Genomic DNA, 18,842 nt, shown 5'->3' on the forward strand with positions numbered 1-18,842 from the left:
GGTGCAGGCTGGGCTGAGGGACACTCCCCATGCACGAATTTCATGCACTGGGCCTCTAGTTTTAAAAATGAGACTCTAGACCAGGGGTGGGCAAACTTTTTGACTCGAGGGCCACAATGGGTTCTTAAACTGGACGGGAGGGCCGGAACAAAAGCATGGATGGAGTGTTTGTGTGAACTAATATAAATTCAAAGTAAACATCATTACATAAAAGGGTACGGTCTTTTTTTTTTTTTTTTTTTTTCTTAGTTTTATTCATTTCAAACGGGCTGGATCCAACCCGAGGGCCGTAGTTTGCCCACGGCTGCTCTAGACGCACAGCTTGTTTTCTGTTGCCTGCCCCTTGCGTGGTTGGCACAGAGAGCAGAGCTTCCAGAGACAGACATAGCAGAGTTCGACCCCAGCCCTCCTTTCACGAGTTCCACATTCACCTGGGAAGACTGCCAGTTCCCACACCAATAAAATGGAATCTAACAGGGCTGTGGAGAAGATTAGAAATAAAGTATTTTGCAGAGCAGCCATTTAGTAATTGGTAATTATTCATAACTATTCGTTTCCTAAAGGGTAGGTAAATTCAAAACAAATTTGAGTTGACACCCAGTTGGGTTAATTTGCACCAACAATTTTATTCACACATGCATTACATTTGGGGGCAGGGCAGATTCTAGCCTTTTCCACTAAGTAGTAAATAAGCCAGTGAAGCCTCTGGACAGGGCTGGGGCTGCAGGCCTGTGCCTGCCAGGCTGCTCTGGGCAAGCCCCAGGCTCAGGGGATGCAGGTTTGCCCTCTGCTGATACTATCCCTGCCCCTTCCCCTACCCTCTACCCCCTCAACTCAGCAGAAACACACTCCAAGGCAGTTTGACAAATGTTTGCTAATGGCCCAGCGGTTCTCAAGAGGGAGAAACTCAAGTGCAAAGTGGGTTGAGGATGCACTCAGGGCCCAGCAGCCCAGGAGTGGAATGGCAGGTGGAAAGGCCTTTCTCCAGCTATTTCAGAGTCAAGTCCTTCAGTCACATCTCCCCCGGGACTGCCTCTACCACCCTCCACCACCCGGAGCAGATCTTCCCCGGGAGCTGCCAACCTGGAGCAAGTGGCAGAGGCCAGCGGGAAAGCACGGCGGGGCCCCTGACTGGCATCTGAGCATCAGCCGTGCTGAGGCCACAGCCCTTTGAGATTGAGGGGAGAGGAGAAATGTGAGCCCTTCTTCCTCACCCCATGCAGCCTCTGCTCCAAATCATTGTGTCTTCCCTGTTGAATTTTGGTGCCGACACCAAAGGGACCCACCAGTCTTGGTACAACTCCGCCACACCCTCAGCTGAGGCTTCAGCGGCATTAATGAGGAGGGGAGGGGAATGGCTGCGGACAGGCAGGAAGGTGAATCCCGAGGTGCAGGCCCGCTTCCACATTAGAAACGCTGGACACGAGCCTCACTGGGGTCTGAGTGAGGGGTGGGCACCCCGGCAGCCTGAGCTACAGGCGAGCTCCCCGTCTTCCTTGACTTTCCGGCTGTCCTCGGCTCGCCCACTGAATTCGGGTCACTCTAGCAGTCACCAGCATCGCCAATGGGTTTCTCAGATGTGGGACTTAGAGCTAAAAGTCTGTAGCCCAGTGTCTTGGTTTCTATGAAAACCAGATCCTTGTCCTTGGCCCAGATGCTGCACTTAACGAAGACCCCTAATATGAGATAACAACTCGTCCTCTACAGCACTTGGTTCAGATGGGGTCTCACCACACAGGGCTGCAGGGATCTGTTCACAGCAATGTCTCCCCTTCTCATCTTGTTTCTCAAGGGCAATGGCCATGCTTTCTCCACTTGGCACATGGCAGCATCCGGGATAAACCAAACTGACCCACGGGCCAGACCTGGTTTACAGCTGGGCTTTATTTTGCTTGCAGAATAGCTAAAGGATTTTTCATTGTTGCAATTAGGAGATTCATTCCTAAGTCTGGACTCCTTGGCTTCTCTGGAAAATGTTGGAGATGGGGCTCCTGGGTCCGTATTCCTCCCGCACTCAGGAGGCTGTCCTCTTTGGACACATGCTCCCCACCTGCCTGTCTCCATCATGCCCTTTCCTCTCACACCTGAACCACTTCCACTTCATGCACTGATTTCACCTACCTGGTCCCTGTGGGCAGCACAGTTAGCAGTTCCTTTGGTAACGGGCAGTAATGGAAGCCAAGGTCTCCACCAGGCTCACCAGGCTCCACACATGCTTGTTGAAAAGGCGTCTGGGTCTTGCCAGGCCAACGGGATGTATGGTGTATCGTAAGGCCCCTCTGAGAAGGCGTTCCCACAAGGAGGTACTTCAGGCAACCCAGCTGTTCATGGGTGGCCAATGGCAGTGATGTTTGGTTGGTCTGGCTATAATCAATCCTCGTTCTCTGGTCCGTCCTCCTGGTTGAAAATAGGTGACGATGTGCCACTTGTGCAAGGGGAAGGGTGGTACTGGCTTTATCAAGCCACTGTCATCCAGGAAAACACCTGGTGACTTCCCCATTCAAATATTCCAATAATCATGACCTGGACACTGACCCAAATATCCAACACCAAAAAGAAAGGGTGGTGGAGGCGGCCAGGAGGCATCATTCCAGGCTGAGGCATAGAGTGGCACAAGCTTGGAAGTGCAAAACCACCCTGGGGGGAAGGGAGGCAGGAAGGGCCTGAAGCTGGGGATGTGGCAGGAGGTGACTGTGAGAGAACCCAGGATACCCACCGCAACACTGACCACTCATGTGGGGAGAGCCCACGTGCACAGGCACCGTCACCCATCCTGACTTAAAAAATGTTTTATTGCCCTGATCGGTTTGGCTCAGTGGATAGAGCATCGGCCTGCGGATTGAAGGGTCCCAGGTTCGATTCTGGTCAAGGGCATGTACCTTGGTTGCGGGCACATACCCAGTAGGAGGTGTGCAGGAGGCAGCTGATTGGTGTTTCTCACTCTCTATCCCTCTCCCTTCCTCTCTGTAAAAAAACCAGTAAAATATATTTTAAAAATGTTTTATTAATTTTTGAAAGAGAGGTTTGCTCCACTTATTTATGCATTCATTAGTTGATTCTTGTACGTGCCCTGACCAGGCATCGAACCTGCAACCTTGGTGTATGAGGATGATGCTCTAACCAACTGAACTACCCAGCCAGGGCTGCACCCATCCTGACGTTTAATGTGGAATGCAGTAAACCCCTAGACAAAGGACTCCAGCATAGAGTTTTTCAAACCGCCTTTAGGATTCTTCAAACGAGATGCTCCTGCCCAGGTCAGCATTTCATAGAACTGAGTTAATGGAGCTGCTCTGGTGACGTAAACGGGCAGGAGATCCTGGCACGCTCCTTACAGAGCTCCACACGCACCTTTTACAAAGCAGAACGAGCCACCCCAAGAGCTCCTAGAGACTAAGTGCTCCTATAGAGATGAACAGTCCCACTTCCTGTTGCCACATTTTTGACTATTTATTGAATGAGGCAGTAATAGACAGAATGGAAAACAACACAGAATCCATGCTCTGCTACTTGGGTTTTGCTTTTCTTCTTCTTGGCAATTTCTCAAACTAGTAGGAGGTTATTTCACCACAAAGGATCATGGACTTTAAAGTCCCTGGACAGCTTCACAATGGCGGTAAAAAATAATAATTATAAAAATAACAAATTATAGAACTAGACTGTTTATATGTAAATTTCCCTTCCCTCCCCCCATTACGTACAGAAAAAAACATACAAAGAACATTGGATAATTTTATATAAAACAAGCAAATACAAGAATCTGAAACTTTTCTCAAAGGCTGAGCAAGACAGGAATAATTTTTTAATGTTGCGTTAAAAAAACACATTAAATACACTATCACACGTGGGGGGCCCGGGAGGAGGGGGAAGAGTTGTCCCTGTACTCGAGGAGCGGAGATTTGGCCTGTCGAAAAGTCAGGTGAATGTAGCCCCTGGCGATGCAGGGCTTGCAGCTGAGAAACCCGACTCGAAGAGTTAGAGAAGCCCAGACCCAGGGGCACCGCGAGGAGGCAGCTGTGCGGGGCCTGGGCCCACCAGGACGCGAGGTCCCTTCTGAGGGCCTGATCCCGGAGCTCAGGAAACACCCGTCCTTTCTTTTCTCTTCTTCTGCCCCAGCCCGGCGTGATGGCCGGCCTTCCCTGCAGGTGCCCGCCAGCTCCCACCTCCTCTCTGCAGAGCTACCGAGTGAGAGGAAGTAGAAAACTGCTTCCATTGGTGAACCCTGTGTTTTTCTCTCCCTCCTTCCTTTCCCTTCCAACCCTCCCACTCGCCCTCCCGTTCTCTCCCCCTCCACACACCCACACACACAATGCGCACACACTCCTCAAACCCTTAATACTTCTGTTACCTTCAGTTCATATACATGACCACTTCAGGACTGACCTTAAACCCAGAGCAGTATTTTAACAGTCATGAGATCAAGAGGTTTCCTGCGAAGAGGTGAGGGGAGGTGGAGGAAACCTTGTCCCTGCCCGGGAGCTTGAAGGACATTCCCTGCCTGTGGCAAGGTCAGCACCTGGGCCAGCCCGAGGAGCGTCTCAGCTGCCAGGCCATGGGGCCCCTGGACCTTGCAAGCACACTTTCTGGAACCCCCCAGTTCTGGAACTTCCTTCCTCAGGTGAGTCCAGCAGGGAGAGTTCTGGGGGGCCACTGGGAGGCAGCTTTGGTGAAGGCCATGGTCACCTCCACCTGAGTTTGTCAGTAGCTCAACGCATGACCCTGGTATGAACAAAAATCAGTGACTGTGTCCGGCCACGTACCCTACACCCACTAAACTGGGTGAATTATTTTCTTCCACAGCGCACCTTAATTTCATACAGATAATTCCATGCGGGTTTCATATATATATATATATATGTATATATATATGTACACATATATACTTTATATATATGTAAATGTGTATATCCATATGTACACATATACATATATTCACATTCGCACATACACACACGTAAGTATACACACATGTTTTTGCAGAAAGAAGTCCTGCCACAATTTGGCTTTTTAGGGACAGTGAACTGACAGCGCAGTGTCTTCCTCCACCAATCCCAGAAAATCGAGTGGTGCTTTAAAAAATGCAATTCCAAAATCCGCTGCCTTTCTTCCTTTTTTAAAAAAGGGTTAACAACACTTTTCTTCCAAAGTCGAGAGACTTAATTCCATTTGATTGCACCTCTGCAATGTGTAAAAATTTCTGAAGTAGACTAGAAAACGATGCCACGATCTGGCCGCATGTCACTGTTCCAACGTCACCACTTCCACAGCCTGGCCGTCCATGGTGACTGTGCTGTCTGCTATCCTGGTGGTCACAGGGGCCATGGCCACCTGCACCGGCCCGTTGCCTTGGGCGAGGCTAGTTACCACAGTCTGGTACATGCTCACCGGGATCTGGACCAGTCCTGGGGAGAGAAGGGGAGACTGTTGGTGATCGGGCTCAGCTTCAGATGCTGGCTGGACGGGCAACCAGCTCCATTCCTCAGGGAATCGCATATCCACTTCCACACACAATTACACCCCCTCTTTACCCCATTTTAATTCTTTAAAACAGATAACCAGGAAAGAAAAGTTAGGAGAAATTGTGGAAACATGTCTCAGAGCATGGCCTCCCCAACTAGCCAAGAGATGACGCCCCTGCCTCCAACTTTAGGAAGCGTAGCCCATCCCTGTCCCTGCCCGGGAGCTTTAAGGGCAGTCACCTGCCTGTGGCAAGTGAATAAATCCCTTCCCACAAGCCCATCCCTCTGCTGCCTTAGTGGTCCTCTAGGAAAGGCCTCTATTCGTTGTCTGATATTCTGCTACACTAACTTCGTCAGCCCTCTTTCTGCCTATGTTCAAATTTCTCTCAGCTTGACAAAACATTTCCCTCAATCCTATCCTGGCTCTGGCCACTGTCACTCCACTTAGAGTCAGCTTATTTAAAAGAAAAGCAGGAAAAAAAAAAAGCCTAGGTCATAAGTTTTCTGATTTTAGATTTCACAGACCAGTAAAATATTAAAATACATTTTGGGGTCAACTTAAAAAAAAAAAAGACCCCTAACTACCTCCTCATATTCCATTACTTCACAGCAGAAAGAAAGGAAGAAGCATGTGCTCTCAGAAGAGGGCAGTCCTTCCTAAGAAGGGAAAGCTGGTCATTTTATATGACATTAAAAAAAGGATTTCCATTAAACAAAGCAGAATAAATGCATGCATCAAACTCCTCTTCCTCCTAAAACTAAAATTATAGTGAAGGGGGGCAAAGGATAGAAATGAGGGAGGTCAACATATGGTTGGAAGACTCAAAGCAAATATCAAGTGATTCTGCCTCATCAGAGAAGTGAAAACTGCAACTCCAGTGTCCACGGAGGGCTCAGGACAGGGACCCAGCTCCTGCAGAAATAGGGGAAGAGGCAAAAACAGGGAATAGCGGAAAGTTTGCATTCAACCAACCAGACCAGTAGGCCACACCACCCCAGCCCTGCTGTTGACAGGACATCGGAGTTCACGTGCACTGAGGAAATGACCCGGAGAGGCCCAAGAAAAGACTTGGTGTGATGTCTGGCAGGTGGACCGGTGGGTAGGCGGACGGGGGAGGAGAGGAGACAATGACAAACCTGGCTGCCGCGGTAATACTTACCCCAAGGACTCCTGGCCCCTGGCTCTGCCCTGCACACCCTGACAATCAGCCTCTCAGCGTCTCACTCTTAAGGAACACAGAGAGCGCAGGGACAGTGTGGGGAGCAGCAGAAAACAATCCCCCAAATCTAATATCTTCAAAGAGAGAAGACGTTTGTATCATAAAAATGAGATGCTTTTATTAAAAAGGAATATGGGAAAATTTTTAAGTAAAAAAACCAAATAGATGATATAGATTCCAAAAAATTATATGAAGATCAAGTCAAGGAAATCTTCCAGAGAGTAGAAAAGATTAAAAGATGGAAAGTAGGAGAGAAAATATGAGACTTAAGAGGGTCAATCTCTGATAACAGAGTTCCAGAGAGACTAGAAAAAAACAGAAGGTAAGAAATGATCAGACAGTATGTAAGTAAATACCTGTAACTGAAACACGAGTTCCAGCCTGACCACGCCCACTGATGCAAAGATTCCCAAAGATGGCAGAAAGAAAAAGGAGTCATCTACAAAGATCTGGGAACATACTATTGTGGGACTTCTCAGAAGCGGGCCAAGAATGCCTCCGGATGTCGGAGAGGAAAAGGTTCTTAGTCCAGAATCCTATAGCCAGTTCATGAAGAATGGTAACTATGTTAATGACGGATGGGGCAGAATGAAGACATCCTCAGACGTGTAAGGGCTCTAAAAACTGGCCACCTGCACACCTTCTTGGGATGCTCTCAAGGATGCACAGAAAACTAAGGAGTGGCCACGGGATCTAGGAAACAGAGAACCCACAAATTGTAGTGAGCTCTGGGGCAGGATGAGGGACCCAGGGGGAGGGCTATGCAGCAAATTTGAGAGAACAGAGGGGGAAATGGCATGACCACACATCCACCCCACTGTATCACGCCATTGCTTTCATCTTCTCTTCTGGTCAAAATAGGCAAAGTTAATGAAATAACCCAAAACATGCAGTAGTGAGGCCAGTGTGCAATCCTCCGAAGAACCCACACTGGCAAATAGCAACCGCACCAGAAGGAAAGATCACTTTCATTTCATTGCTCTTGCTGCCAGGCTCGATTCAGTTAAAAACTTCAAACTTGGGGACTAAGTCACACACTTTACAAACACAGTGACTACTGTGAGCTGGGGGTTCCTTCTAACCGTGAGCAACCAGGGTCTGGGCTGGGGTGGAGAGAACGTACAGAATTGTCAGTTAAATCTCTTTCTTTCTTTCTTTTTTTTCCCCTTTTTTTTATTTTTATATTTTATTGATTTTTTACAGAGAGGAAGGGAGAGGGATAGAGAGTTAGAAACATTGATGAGAGAGAAACATCAATCAGCTGCCTCTTGCACACCCCTCACTGGGGATGTGCCCGCAGCCAAGGTACATGCCCTTGACCAGAATCGAACCCGGGACCCTTCAGTCCACAGACCAACGCTCTGTCCACTGAGCCAAACCGGTTAGGGCAGTTAAATCTCTTTCACCCTGTTTTTTTTCCCCCCTTTCACCCTGGTTTATGACATATTTGGGTTTCCTCTGATGTGGGTCCATGTCCAACATGTTAACACAGGTTGAGTATCATGGAAGATTTGCCCTAGAATAAAACGGAGAAAGGTTCAAACGTAGAATTACAGGTACTGCTATACCCAGATGATCTTTTGAACACAACATGATCTTGTTGTCCTCTTTCACAATTCTTCAGTGGCCCATGGGATATAAAGTCCAAATCCCGATGCAGGCATTTGAACCCTCATGTCAGCCCCAGTGGTCCAGTCCGCCTGGTGATCACCAGCCTTTACACCCAGCCAGGTGAACTACTTGATTATGGATCTCCACACACACCTCCACACAGGAGCACCGTCACTGCTGCCTCAACTGGCTACCCTCTGCTTGTTCTGTGAATGGGCTCCTATTCTTCCTTCAACAGCCAGTTCTCCGCCTGGGCGCCTCTTCTCCGGGCTCCCACAGCGCTCTGTACTGGACTCCATGGAGGCAATGGTCCTGTTCATTATTGCTGTTTGCATGTCTTGTCTCCCAGGAGCTTCTCAATTCCTGCGGGAGGGATGGAGCCTCCATCTGTGAGTCTCTAGCGATCGGCAGGAGAGCAGTAAATGTTTCCAACACTCACGATGAAACCTGCCTTCTGAGGGGTCACAGGTGTCTGTCCTCGGGACTGAGCGATCGAACTGGATGAGTCTTGGGGTGACCAGGCTGTTTTAAAATGGGAGCTCCCAGCCCAGAAACAGCAATATAAAAACTACCATATTCAGCACCCATCCAAATAGAACCACTTTTAAAGATTTCATCTCCTGTACTTTACCCCACAATCAGGGAAGAAATAAATTTGGCCTCTACACCTGGGTGATGAAATGACTTGCATACAGAGCTATCTCGAGAGGGAATAACTGGTAAAGGCAACTACATATCTGAAAAGCTTTTCAGAGGGAGAAATGCCATATATAAGGTAATTTCATAACCTCAAATGTCTTGAAATCGCAATTCCATTATCTTCTACAGGCAGTTTCAGTCCATCGCTATTTTAAATAAATGCATTACCACCTCATTGTGGGGATTTTAGAATCAGTCTCTCTCCTCCCTCACACTCCCCTCCCCAAAGCCATTGTGACATGGATTAGATTAAATCGTCTCAGTGTCTCTGACCTAGCAGCCTTTATGTCCATGGCGAGGGAGGGGGAGGGGACTGGAAGCTTGGAAACCCAGCAGGTACTAAATCGCCGGCTGCCCTTGGAAGAGATGATTAAATGCTGAGGTACAGTCATCCGGCTGGGACTGTCCCAGCATCTGCTCAGTCTGGCCCTGATTAGCCCTAATCTAGAAGGCGTGTGTTAATCTAAGCTTGCATTCTGGGTCATTTCAATTAATCAAGCAACAGGAAACCCTTCACATTCTACTTTAAGGGCTTGAAGTCCTTCCTTTTGTTTTTCAGAGAGACCCTGTACAATCTGAGTAATAAGACTCTTGACATTTGTAGAGCACTTTTCAAAGCTTTCTGACACCCACTGCACATCATCTGATTTCTGCTGAGACCCTGCAGAAGCAGGCAGGTGTTCTGCCCTCTCACAGATGACAGGCGAGCTCCTCTGGCAGACCCATGGACCTACACAAAGGCCTGTACTTCAAGTCTCCCAATCTCTAGTACCCAAATCTTCAAAGCTATAAGAAACCTGAGTTCACTCAGTCTAGTAAATCCAGTCCCCTTTCTTTTTCTTTAAATGCAAAAGTAAACAGATAAAAGGTTTAAAGCAAAAACACATAGACCGAGAGAGGCCGAGTGGTTATTTCTCTTGGGAGTCTCTCCATGCGACAGAATGCCCAAGCATGGCGCACTGGGGCCAGCAGGGCTCAACGCTGCCTCTCCTCTCAGGCTTCTAGGTAAGGTTTATACAACTGGCCAAACGGAACAAGAGGCCAAAGGTGACTCAGGAACTTCAAGTCCCACCCAGCACAAGGATGTCCTTGTCAAACAGCAGTCAGAACAAAATCCCTGGAGGAACTGCAGGCTTGGGGATCGCATTTCCCTGTAAAAGACGATGAGACCTGCTCTAGTTTTCTACCAATTGGGTATCATTGTTGAGCCCAGTGGTCAAACATACTCCCCTCACTCTTCTCCTACCTCAGCAAGTGGCAATGACATCTTTCCAGGTGCTCTGGCCAAAAACCTTGAAGGCAAGTCATCTCTGACTTCACGAAATGCCATGCATCAGCAAATCCTGTCCACTTCCTTCAAACACAGACAAGAATCCAACCACTTCGATTGCTGCCACCCTAGGCCAACTCCTACCACCTCTTGCCTGGGCTACGCTCAGCTTCCTTGTCATCCTGCTTCAGCTCTTGCTCCACTGCAGTCTATTCCCCACAGCGGTCAGAGAGATGGCCTAAAATTCCCACACGAGGTCATGGATATGGGGTCATGTTCTGAAAATTCAGACCATTTACTCATGTTAAGTGGCTTTGCTCTGTAATCTGCCAACAGGAGGCCACGGGTTTTGTGTGGTCTGTCTCTGCTGGTGGCACCGCCGGGGAGACTGTGGTGCACCCTGGGCGCCGAGGAGTAACTTTTAAGGTCACAGCCTTGCATACTCATGAAGTGACCTACTCTATTCCTGCCCTCTCCCGAGGTAATGCGCTTCATCACGTACCTGTTGTATAACGGCACACACACACATACACACACACACACACACTTTTGGTGGCTCTCCACTAAGGGAAAAATAAAGTCCAAATAGCTAACAGTTGAGGGATTACACCGCCTTTCCCACAAATACCCTGCATATCCCTTCATTACAACCGTATCTGTCGCCTCAGTGAACCCTCACCACCACGTGTTTGCTCAGACAGGTCCCTCAGCCCAGAGTCATCCCGCGCCAATGTAAGTCCTGCTCTAACAAGTCCCACCTCTTTCATGGGGTTACCTCAAACATAACAGCCCACTGGGCTCCCTCTTTCCCGTGATTCAATGCCTTCACCATTCATTTGGCATCAGCTCTGTGCTAACCTGTTTCCAAGTAGTTATTGTTTATTTTCTGTATAAATCTGCTTACTTAAGGTTGTTGGCGAGACACTATCTTTGAATACTGAGCAACTTGAACATAATAGATGCTTAATAATTAAGTATGACAACTGATCATGTTTGTCATGATTTTCAGAAACTTAATTACATTCTTATTAGCTTTGGCCTCCACAGATTGAAGATCCTGAAGCTTTTCCCTCTGCTCCTGAATGAAGTGGGATTTCTCCACAATATTCTTCAGGTACTGCAGCCAAATGCGGTTCGGTTGTCCAGGTGCATTTTGTGGGAGGTAAAATAGGCTCTCCTATTGCCATTAAAGGCTTCCCAGTCAGAAAGACCTCCATGTGCATCCTGGCCCGGCCACAGACAGGCTCCGAGCCTCACTTTCCTCATGTGGAAAACAGTAATTACTCATTTCACAGGCTTGCTGGGAACTGGATGTGCCGACCTAAAGTCCGGGACAGTGCCTGGCACCCAGTAGGTACCTGGTAAATGTCAGCTGCTTTTCAAAGATGACTTGGAGTAGGGGTTTGAGGAAGTCTGGCTGGGGGCACAGATGTTAGACAACGTGCTCCTGCCAGGAAGCACAGCAGAGACCCACAGATCTCCTTTCGGCAGCAACGTGCTCCTGCCAGGAAGCACATCACTCCCCGAGGCCTTCAAAGATGTAAAGATTAGAGATAAAAGGCATGAAATCAGGGCAGATGGACTGGCGGGCAGCGTCCTCTCTGAAATGCAGTGATGGTCAGAACTGGCACTGACACGGCACCGGGACACATGAGGTAGCTGCCGATCCAGTGCCCTGGTGAATAAGTAATCCGGACTAAACCACTAATCAATGTTAAGAATATGAAATATATGATCAGGGCCAGTATGACGATGCCGTCACTCTGATAAATTTCTAAAGCCCTTCAGAAACTCATAACAGGCTCAAGCCCAGCAGAGCACAGAGCTGCAGGCCTGGTCAGGGTCACCCGGAACCACAGACTGCCCCCTCCTCCGCCCCCGACAAGATAGAGCAGGACAGACGGCCCGAGGAAGAATGGGCCTTTCATTTGCCCTCACAATCCAGGAAGCCTTTGGGAATTGTTGTTTGCTGTAACTGAATCTTCCATCCCAAAGGCCTTCCAAGTTGGTCATGGAAATATCTTTAGTTAGAAGAAAAATATTGATGGTTGTGAGAGAAAAATTAGAGAGCTAAACAAATAAATTATCAACGAAACACACCAGTTGGTAGAAGAGAAGTAATTCTTATAATCTAAAGGCTTTAAAATTTATAATGGAATGCCTTCTGTGGTCTATGGGCATGAAAGCTAAGTATATGTCTCAGGTACACATTGGCTTAAATGGGGAACCAGAAGACTGTGACTGGAAAGAATGGGAATAAATAAGAAATGAAACCATGTGTTACCTAAGTAACTTCTGGAATTTTTAAAGAGCCATGAAGGGTATCAACAGATGTATCTAGGGGTGGCAGGCAGGAGGGAAGTCCTTTAAAAAAGTTTATTTGTGCCCTAGCTGGTTTGGCTCAATGGATAGAGTGTCAGCCTGCGGACTGAAGGGTCCCAGGTTTGATTCCGGCAAAGGGCACATGCCTGGGTTGTGGGCTTGATCCCCAGTAGGGAGCGTGCAGGAAACAGCCAATCAATGATTCTCTCTCATCATTGATGTTTCTATCTCTCTCTCCCTCTCCCTTCCTCTCTAAAATCAATAAAAAATATTTTAAAAAAAATAAAAATAAAAAAGTTTATTTACAGGCTTGAAAAAATTTCACATCAGTGACTGACATCTAAGGGCAACCACTGTTACAGGAAAACACAGGCATGGTACGTGCTGGTACAGAAATGGGAGAACATCAGGTAAAGAAGTAGTCCAGGAGGCAGGCGGCAGGTGAAGAGGCTGAGAGTAACAAACAAGAACCAGATGGAGAGAGGACAGACACAGGGCAAGAAAAAGGTCATGAAAAGAATGTCCGTATCGAATGAAAAGGAGATCCAGGTAACCCTCAGGATGGTAAGACCAGGGGAAACAGAGAAAGCATTGCTCTCCCAGTGGTTCTGTTTCTGTTATATTAGCTGCTTCTGGGACATTTAATCTTCCTTTTCCGTGTTTCCTAAGTCTATGGCTTCTGGGTGCATTTAAGGGATTTATGGATTAAAATATGTATTACACCTGGCAAGTACTGCATATCCTCATGAAGCCAACAGCAGCCTCACAGGTGCCTTGGTCAACAAGCACTTCTCAGCATCCACGTTTTCTCTGCATTTGCTAGACAATAGGAAGCCTCACTGGGAAAAACTACTTTCTGGAAGAACTTTTGTAGCAGTGACTTTGTCTGGGTAGGACAGTGTCACTGTATCCTTTGCCTGATTTTGCAGGCCACCAGCAAACTCCTCTTGCCCCCACCCCATGAGCCAAATGTTAAAAATGAATTTACTTTTATTACAAAACATATTTTAGAGATAGAAATTATTTCCTCTTGAAATTATCACGTGCCTAGGAACATTAATGGAATCGAGGTTGGGGGCTTTGGTGTTCAGAACCACTGTGGTTCCTTATCCTGCGGACTGAGCTCCTAATGTGGGGCTGACCCAGCTGACCCCAAGGCCTGCTGAGGACCCGACCACGAGGGCTATAACCTGAAGTGGCAGGAGAGAGGAACGTTCCCCGAAGGCTGGTGGAACATGCATGTGCTCGGAGGGACATCTGATCCGACTGTACAGAGAAGGGCAGGAGGTGCTTAGTAAATTCCCAGGAGAAACCATTGGGAAGAAGGGTGAGAACAACACTCAAGGGCTCCAAAGTCTATGTACCAGTGGATAGGGTATGGGCAATATGTGAGGTTTACAATAAACCCATCTGAGTTTACAATATGTGAGGTTTACAACGTAAAGCCATCTGAGTTTACAATAGTCAGGTATAGAAATGAATACCGGGAATTATCCAGAGTTAGGAGCAGAGATTCATTTTCTGTTATTATTTTCAAAATTTTTTACTGTAGAGAATTTCAAATAGGCACAAAAGGAGAGACTAGTACAAGAAACACCCCGCACCCTACCCCCAGTGCCCACCATCTAGCCCTTGCCTCTTCTAAACAGGGTTAGACTGAGGCAAAGCAACTTCCAGAGATGTTCTGATTTTCCACCCCTTCACACAGCACAACCTGTAGAGTACCGTTTAGAAAACAAACACCAGGCTTTCTAAGAGCACTTAGGGCAGAATTCAACTTGCTTAGGCAGTGAGACCCTGCAGACAGCTGACTGGAAGGTGGAAATAAACGGACAGTTCCAGGGTTTGGTCTTCACAGAGAAAGAAATGGATCTCAAAAAACTGCATTCTGTTTAGGTATTTATCTTGCTTTCCTATCTGGACTGTATTTAGCATAAGCACATTGTTAATGGGGACAAGTTCTTTTTTTATTTATTTCCCAGAGCTTTCCCAGCTTTATTAAAGCATAACTGACAAATAGGAATTGGGTAAAACTGTTTTGATATATGTATATATTGTGAAATGATCAGTACATCCAAGCTAATTAACATATTCATCACCTCACATAGTTAGCATTTCTATTTCTCCTTCTTTGTGTGTGGTGAGAACAATGAAGAGCGACCCTTTTAGCAAGTTTCAAGTACAGAGCACAGTTTTTAACCAGTGTCCATGCTGCGTATTAGGTCCCCAGAACTTACACATCTGACACCACTGAAACTAGTCCAAAGAACTATGTCACCGTGCCTGCAAAGCGGTGCATGGATTTAAATAAAGGTGATAAGACTTGCGGTAATCAGACATCAGAGGGATGCCACAGGAATTCAGGTGAGAACAGAAAGGACTAGGTATGAAGAGGAAAGAAGGGTCTCACAATCAGGATGTAGAATCAACTGGGCAGCCTGACATAACAGAGCCCTGAACCCATGCCTCTGGGTCCGTGTCATTAATCCCTCCTCTAACTTACTGGGCTGCCCTCTGCACACGGTGGCCCTTCTGGGTTGACTGCCAGCTAGATAACCCTTCCTGGCCTCGGGTCACCCCAGGTTGGGAACCATGAAGGCAGAGTTGCTCCACCCTCGGAGAATTCTAGCTAAAAAAGGCAGACGGAATAACACCAGAGAATCGCCACTTTATCACTCTTACCGATATAATGGACCTATAGGAATCATTAATGGCTACTGAGACCACTGGTGACCCGCAGGGTGTAGCACCCGGAGGGGCAGCCTCTCAGTTACCCCACCTCCAGCTGCTTCCTTCTTTCTCTAAAAAGAAGGAAGCCTCAGTCAGCACCCACTCGCAATGGGCACAACCTGCTCTACAGATGCCTGACAACACAGAACTTGGAAAAAGCAATGGCAAGAGTGACATCCACCCGGGAAGTTTCACAAATCCTCCGGCAAATGTGCCAGCACACCGAGCGCTGTGGGCATGCTCTTAAAGTAGACCTTACGGTCAGCTCTTCCTGAGCTGAAGGGAGGGGGTTCATTTCTCTCTACACTGGAATTTGTGACGTATTTTCTTGCAGCAGACTTACTTTCCTAATTATGTCTTCCTTCAGCTAATATGAATACTAATTTGTATCCCTGAAGCACTCAGCCGCTGTGGAGGTGGAGGAGATGGTCCAGGCTTCCTCTGACTTGCTTAGAGAAATTGTATAAGGACTTAAAATGTGTCACGAGTAACCTGCATGACAGACCATCTGTATGTGGCATATAAGAGTTGAATATAATTCTATTTATAAAACCAACAGGCCACTTCTGTCTCTTGGGGCTGCTATGAGAAGAAGTAACATTTTATTTACATGATTGAAGTTCCTGAGATGAAAGACACTCCCTAAACTTGAGGGAGTATTGTTTCATCTAGGTTCTTTCTCAGGCATCAGAGCAGCCATGTAGCAGCTACCAGGGGCAGACAAATGGAGAAGCAAGATCCCCAGAGCTGCTGAGAGTGGAAGCTGTGCCACAGCTCAGTGTTCCACCCCAGGCGTGTTGCCCACTCTCCACGCTGCACGCAGAATGAACAATTCACACACGCTCTTGGCCCTGAGTGTTCACATGCCCTCTTGTTAGTCAGAAGCACTGCTGAATGAGAAAAGAATTCTCCCCTCTCCCTTCCTCTCTGAAATCAATAAAATATATTAAACAAAACAAAACACCCCACGACAATGAGGTTCCACCTCACACCTGTCGGAATAGCTATCATCAACAAACGGGATGTGATGGCGAGGATGTAGAGAAAAGGAACCCTCGTGCGATGCTGGTGGGAATGCAGACTGGTGCAGCCACTGTGGAGAACAGTATGGAGTTTCCTCAAAAATTAAAAATGGAACTCCCATTTGACCCAGAGATCCCATTTCTAGGAATATATCCCAAGAAATCAGAAACACCAATCAGAAAGAATATATGCACCCCTATGTTCATAGTAGCGCAATTTACAATAGCCAAGATTTAGAAACAGTGTAAGTGTCCATCAGCAGATAAGTGGATTAAAAACAGTGATACACCTATACAATGAAATACTACGCAGGTGTGAAAAAAAAAGAACTCCTACCATTTGCAACAGTATGGACGGACCTGGAGAGCATAATGCTGAGCGAAATAAGCCAGTCAAACCTCAGAAGGAAGGCAGGGGATGGTCGGCAGGTGGGAAGAGATCAACCAATGACCTTGTATGCATATATGCATAACCCATGGACACAGACCATAGGGGGTGCAGGCCTGGGGTGTGGGCGGGGGTGGGCTGGGAGAGTCAATGGGGAAAAAAGGGGACATATGTAATACTTTCAAAAATAAAGATTAAAAAAAAAAAAGGAAGAAGAAAAAACAGAACTCTCTAGTCCAACAGTAGGGCTGTGAAAGCTTAAGCAAGGCAAGGCCAGGGAGCAGGGCAGCAGAAAGCAGACATTCCTAAGATTATGAAATGGGTGGGAAAGGACATGAGATTCCTGAAGGAAAATATTTTAAACGTAAAAAGATAAAGTTCATAGTCTTAGTAACATGGCTGGAAGGAGCTGCTCCAAAAACATTCAAGCAAATTTCCTTTTCCTCCTCCAACAAGGCTGACATAGAAACACCAAGGCTTACTACTTAAGCAGTCAAGACATTTAATCTCGGAAGCCATGCTGCCCATTAGAACTCACTGTGAAGACAGATATGTATGTTCCCCATGTGCTGACCAATATGGTGGCTACAGAGCACCGCAATGTGGCTAGTGTGACTGAGGAACTGAACCTTTGATTTTAATTAATTTACATTTAAAGAGCCAGTGCACAGCTCTGAAAGCTTTCCAGTATTTCACTGTACAGATGTACCACTGTTTTCCGGTGAGCCAAGTCCACATCATACATGTGCTTCAGTCATACATAAACTGCAGAACATGGTCAAGAGCTGCCTTTGTTTATATGGAAACTCAATCTGAAATCGGATGCTCTACATTCACCTAAAATATATTTTCCTGGCATTTCCCTTATTTATATGACAGGCTTTTTTCCTTTGCTGCTCTACCCCATCCCCACCCCCACCCCCATGGTGAGAAACTTTATCAGCATTTGAGAACAATACAGTTTGGCTGTGCACTATAAAGCTTCAAGCAGTAAGGAGAGGCTGGGCTGGGCAGTCAGGAGAATTGCTGGACGCCTCTCTATGAGCCAATCTGATAGCAGGGTCTTTGTAGTCTCGCTCAGAGCAGTGTCTCAGTTTCCATATATAGACCCCTTCCATGATTCTCAGGTCCAATTGCTGGCTTTACCACCGAAAAGATGTTTTTATCAATTTAACTTCAAAAACCCTATTTCGGCTCTGTAAATCTCTAAATTGGGGCCTTGCTAATAATGAAGATTTGGTGTAATTATAAAGTCACAGGCAATTGTGCTGACAAAGCCAAATCTATATGTCTCCTTGCTGGGCCTTTGCTCTCGGTCTGACCAACAGGAGAAAAGAGGCTTTGTCAGGAGCAGATGTGCAGTGGGAGGCCCTGGGAAAGCAGATCTGTTGAATGAAGCAGGTGCCACTTAGACATTCACTTTACTGACTCCAACCACAACCTCCCCTTCATTTGATATCCTGCTCTTGGCAGGAGGATGGGAGAGAGCATCACACAAAAAGGAAGCGTGTTTATCCTGTTCAGATTACTGCTCTGCCAGGCTGCTGCTGCTGGGTTCTGCACACTTGCTCTTTATTAAGCAAATGGCAGATCTGGGAAGTGAATCCCTGTATTTACACAGGTAACCTGAGAGCCAGAGGGCCCCAAACCATACTGGCTGCGATGTGCAAGCTATCAGAGTTAATAACAGTACACTGACATTCCTTCAAAATCCTAGTGGAAACATAAATAAAAAGAGGAAAGTCCCCTTTCCCAAGAACCTAAAACACTTCATTCTGAAGAATTTTTCATGTCAAGAAATTCTTGTTCTTATGCGAACAGTGACTGATCCCATTTTTACATGCTCAATTAAAACCCACTTTTCAATCCACGTATTGAATAGAAATGACTGCAATGAAACTTGTTCGATTATGGCTCTGAATTTGGTATGCTACACACACACACAAATCCCTTTACAGAGTATTACCTGCAATGAGGCACCAAGATTCTGTCTTGGTTACAAGGAGCTGGAATCATCTAAGACCAGAATCTGTCTTTCGAATACAAAGACTCAGAAAGATCTGGGGACCTAAAGGGAAGGAGAATGAGATAACGAAACATGTAACTTGACCTTCAGGACAC

General features: G+C 46.8%; 1 protein-coding gene across 4 annotated transcripts in view; it reads right to left on the reverse strand.

Annotated features, from left to right (window-relative positions):
• Nucleotides 1–3,425: 3,425 nt before the first annotated feature.
• NRF1 (nuclear respiratory factor 1) overlaps nt 3,426–18,842 on the reverse strand; it is an 88,560-nt gene continuing 73,143 nt past the window's right edge. For all 4 annotated transcript variants that reach the window (XM_023753527.1, XM_023753529.1, XM_023753528.1 and 1 more), the window contains one exon: nt 3,426–5,402. In XM_023753527.1, coding sequence (XP_023609295.1) covers nt 5,239–5,402 — 164 coding nt within the window. In that variant the 3' untranslated portion in view covers nt 3,426–5,238. The remainder of the gene's footprint in view (nt 5,403–18,842) is intronic.

This window comes from Myotis lucifugus, unplaced genomic scaffold, assembly GCF_000147115.1.
Source record: "Myotis lucifugus unplaced genomic scaffold, Myoluc2.0 scaffold_46, whole genome shotgun sequence".
Taxonomy (NCBI): domain Eukaryota; kingdom Metazoa; phylum Chordata; class Mammalia; order Chiroptera; family Vespertilionidae; genus Myotis; species Myotis lucifugus.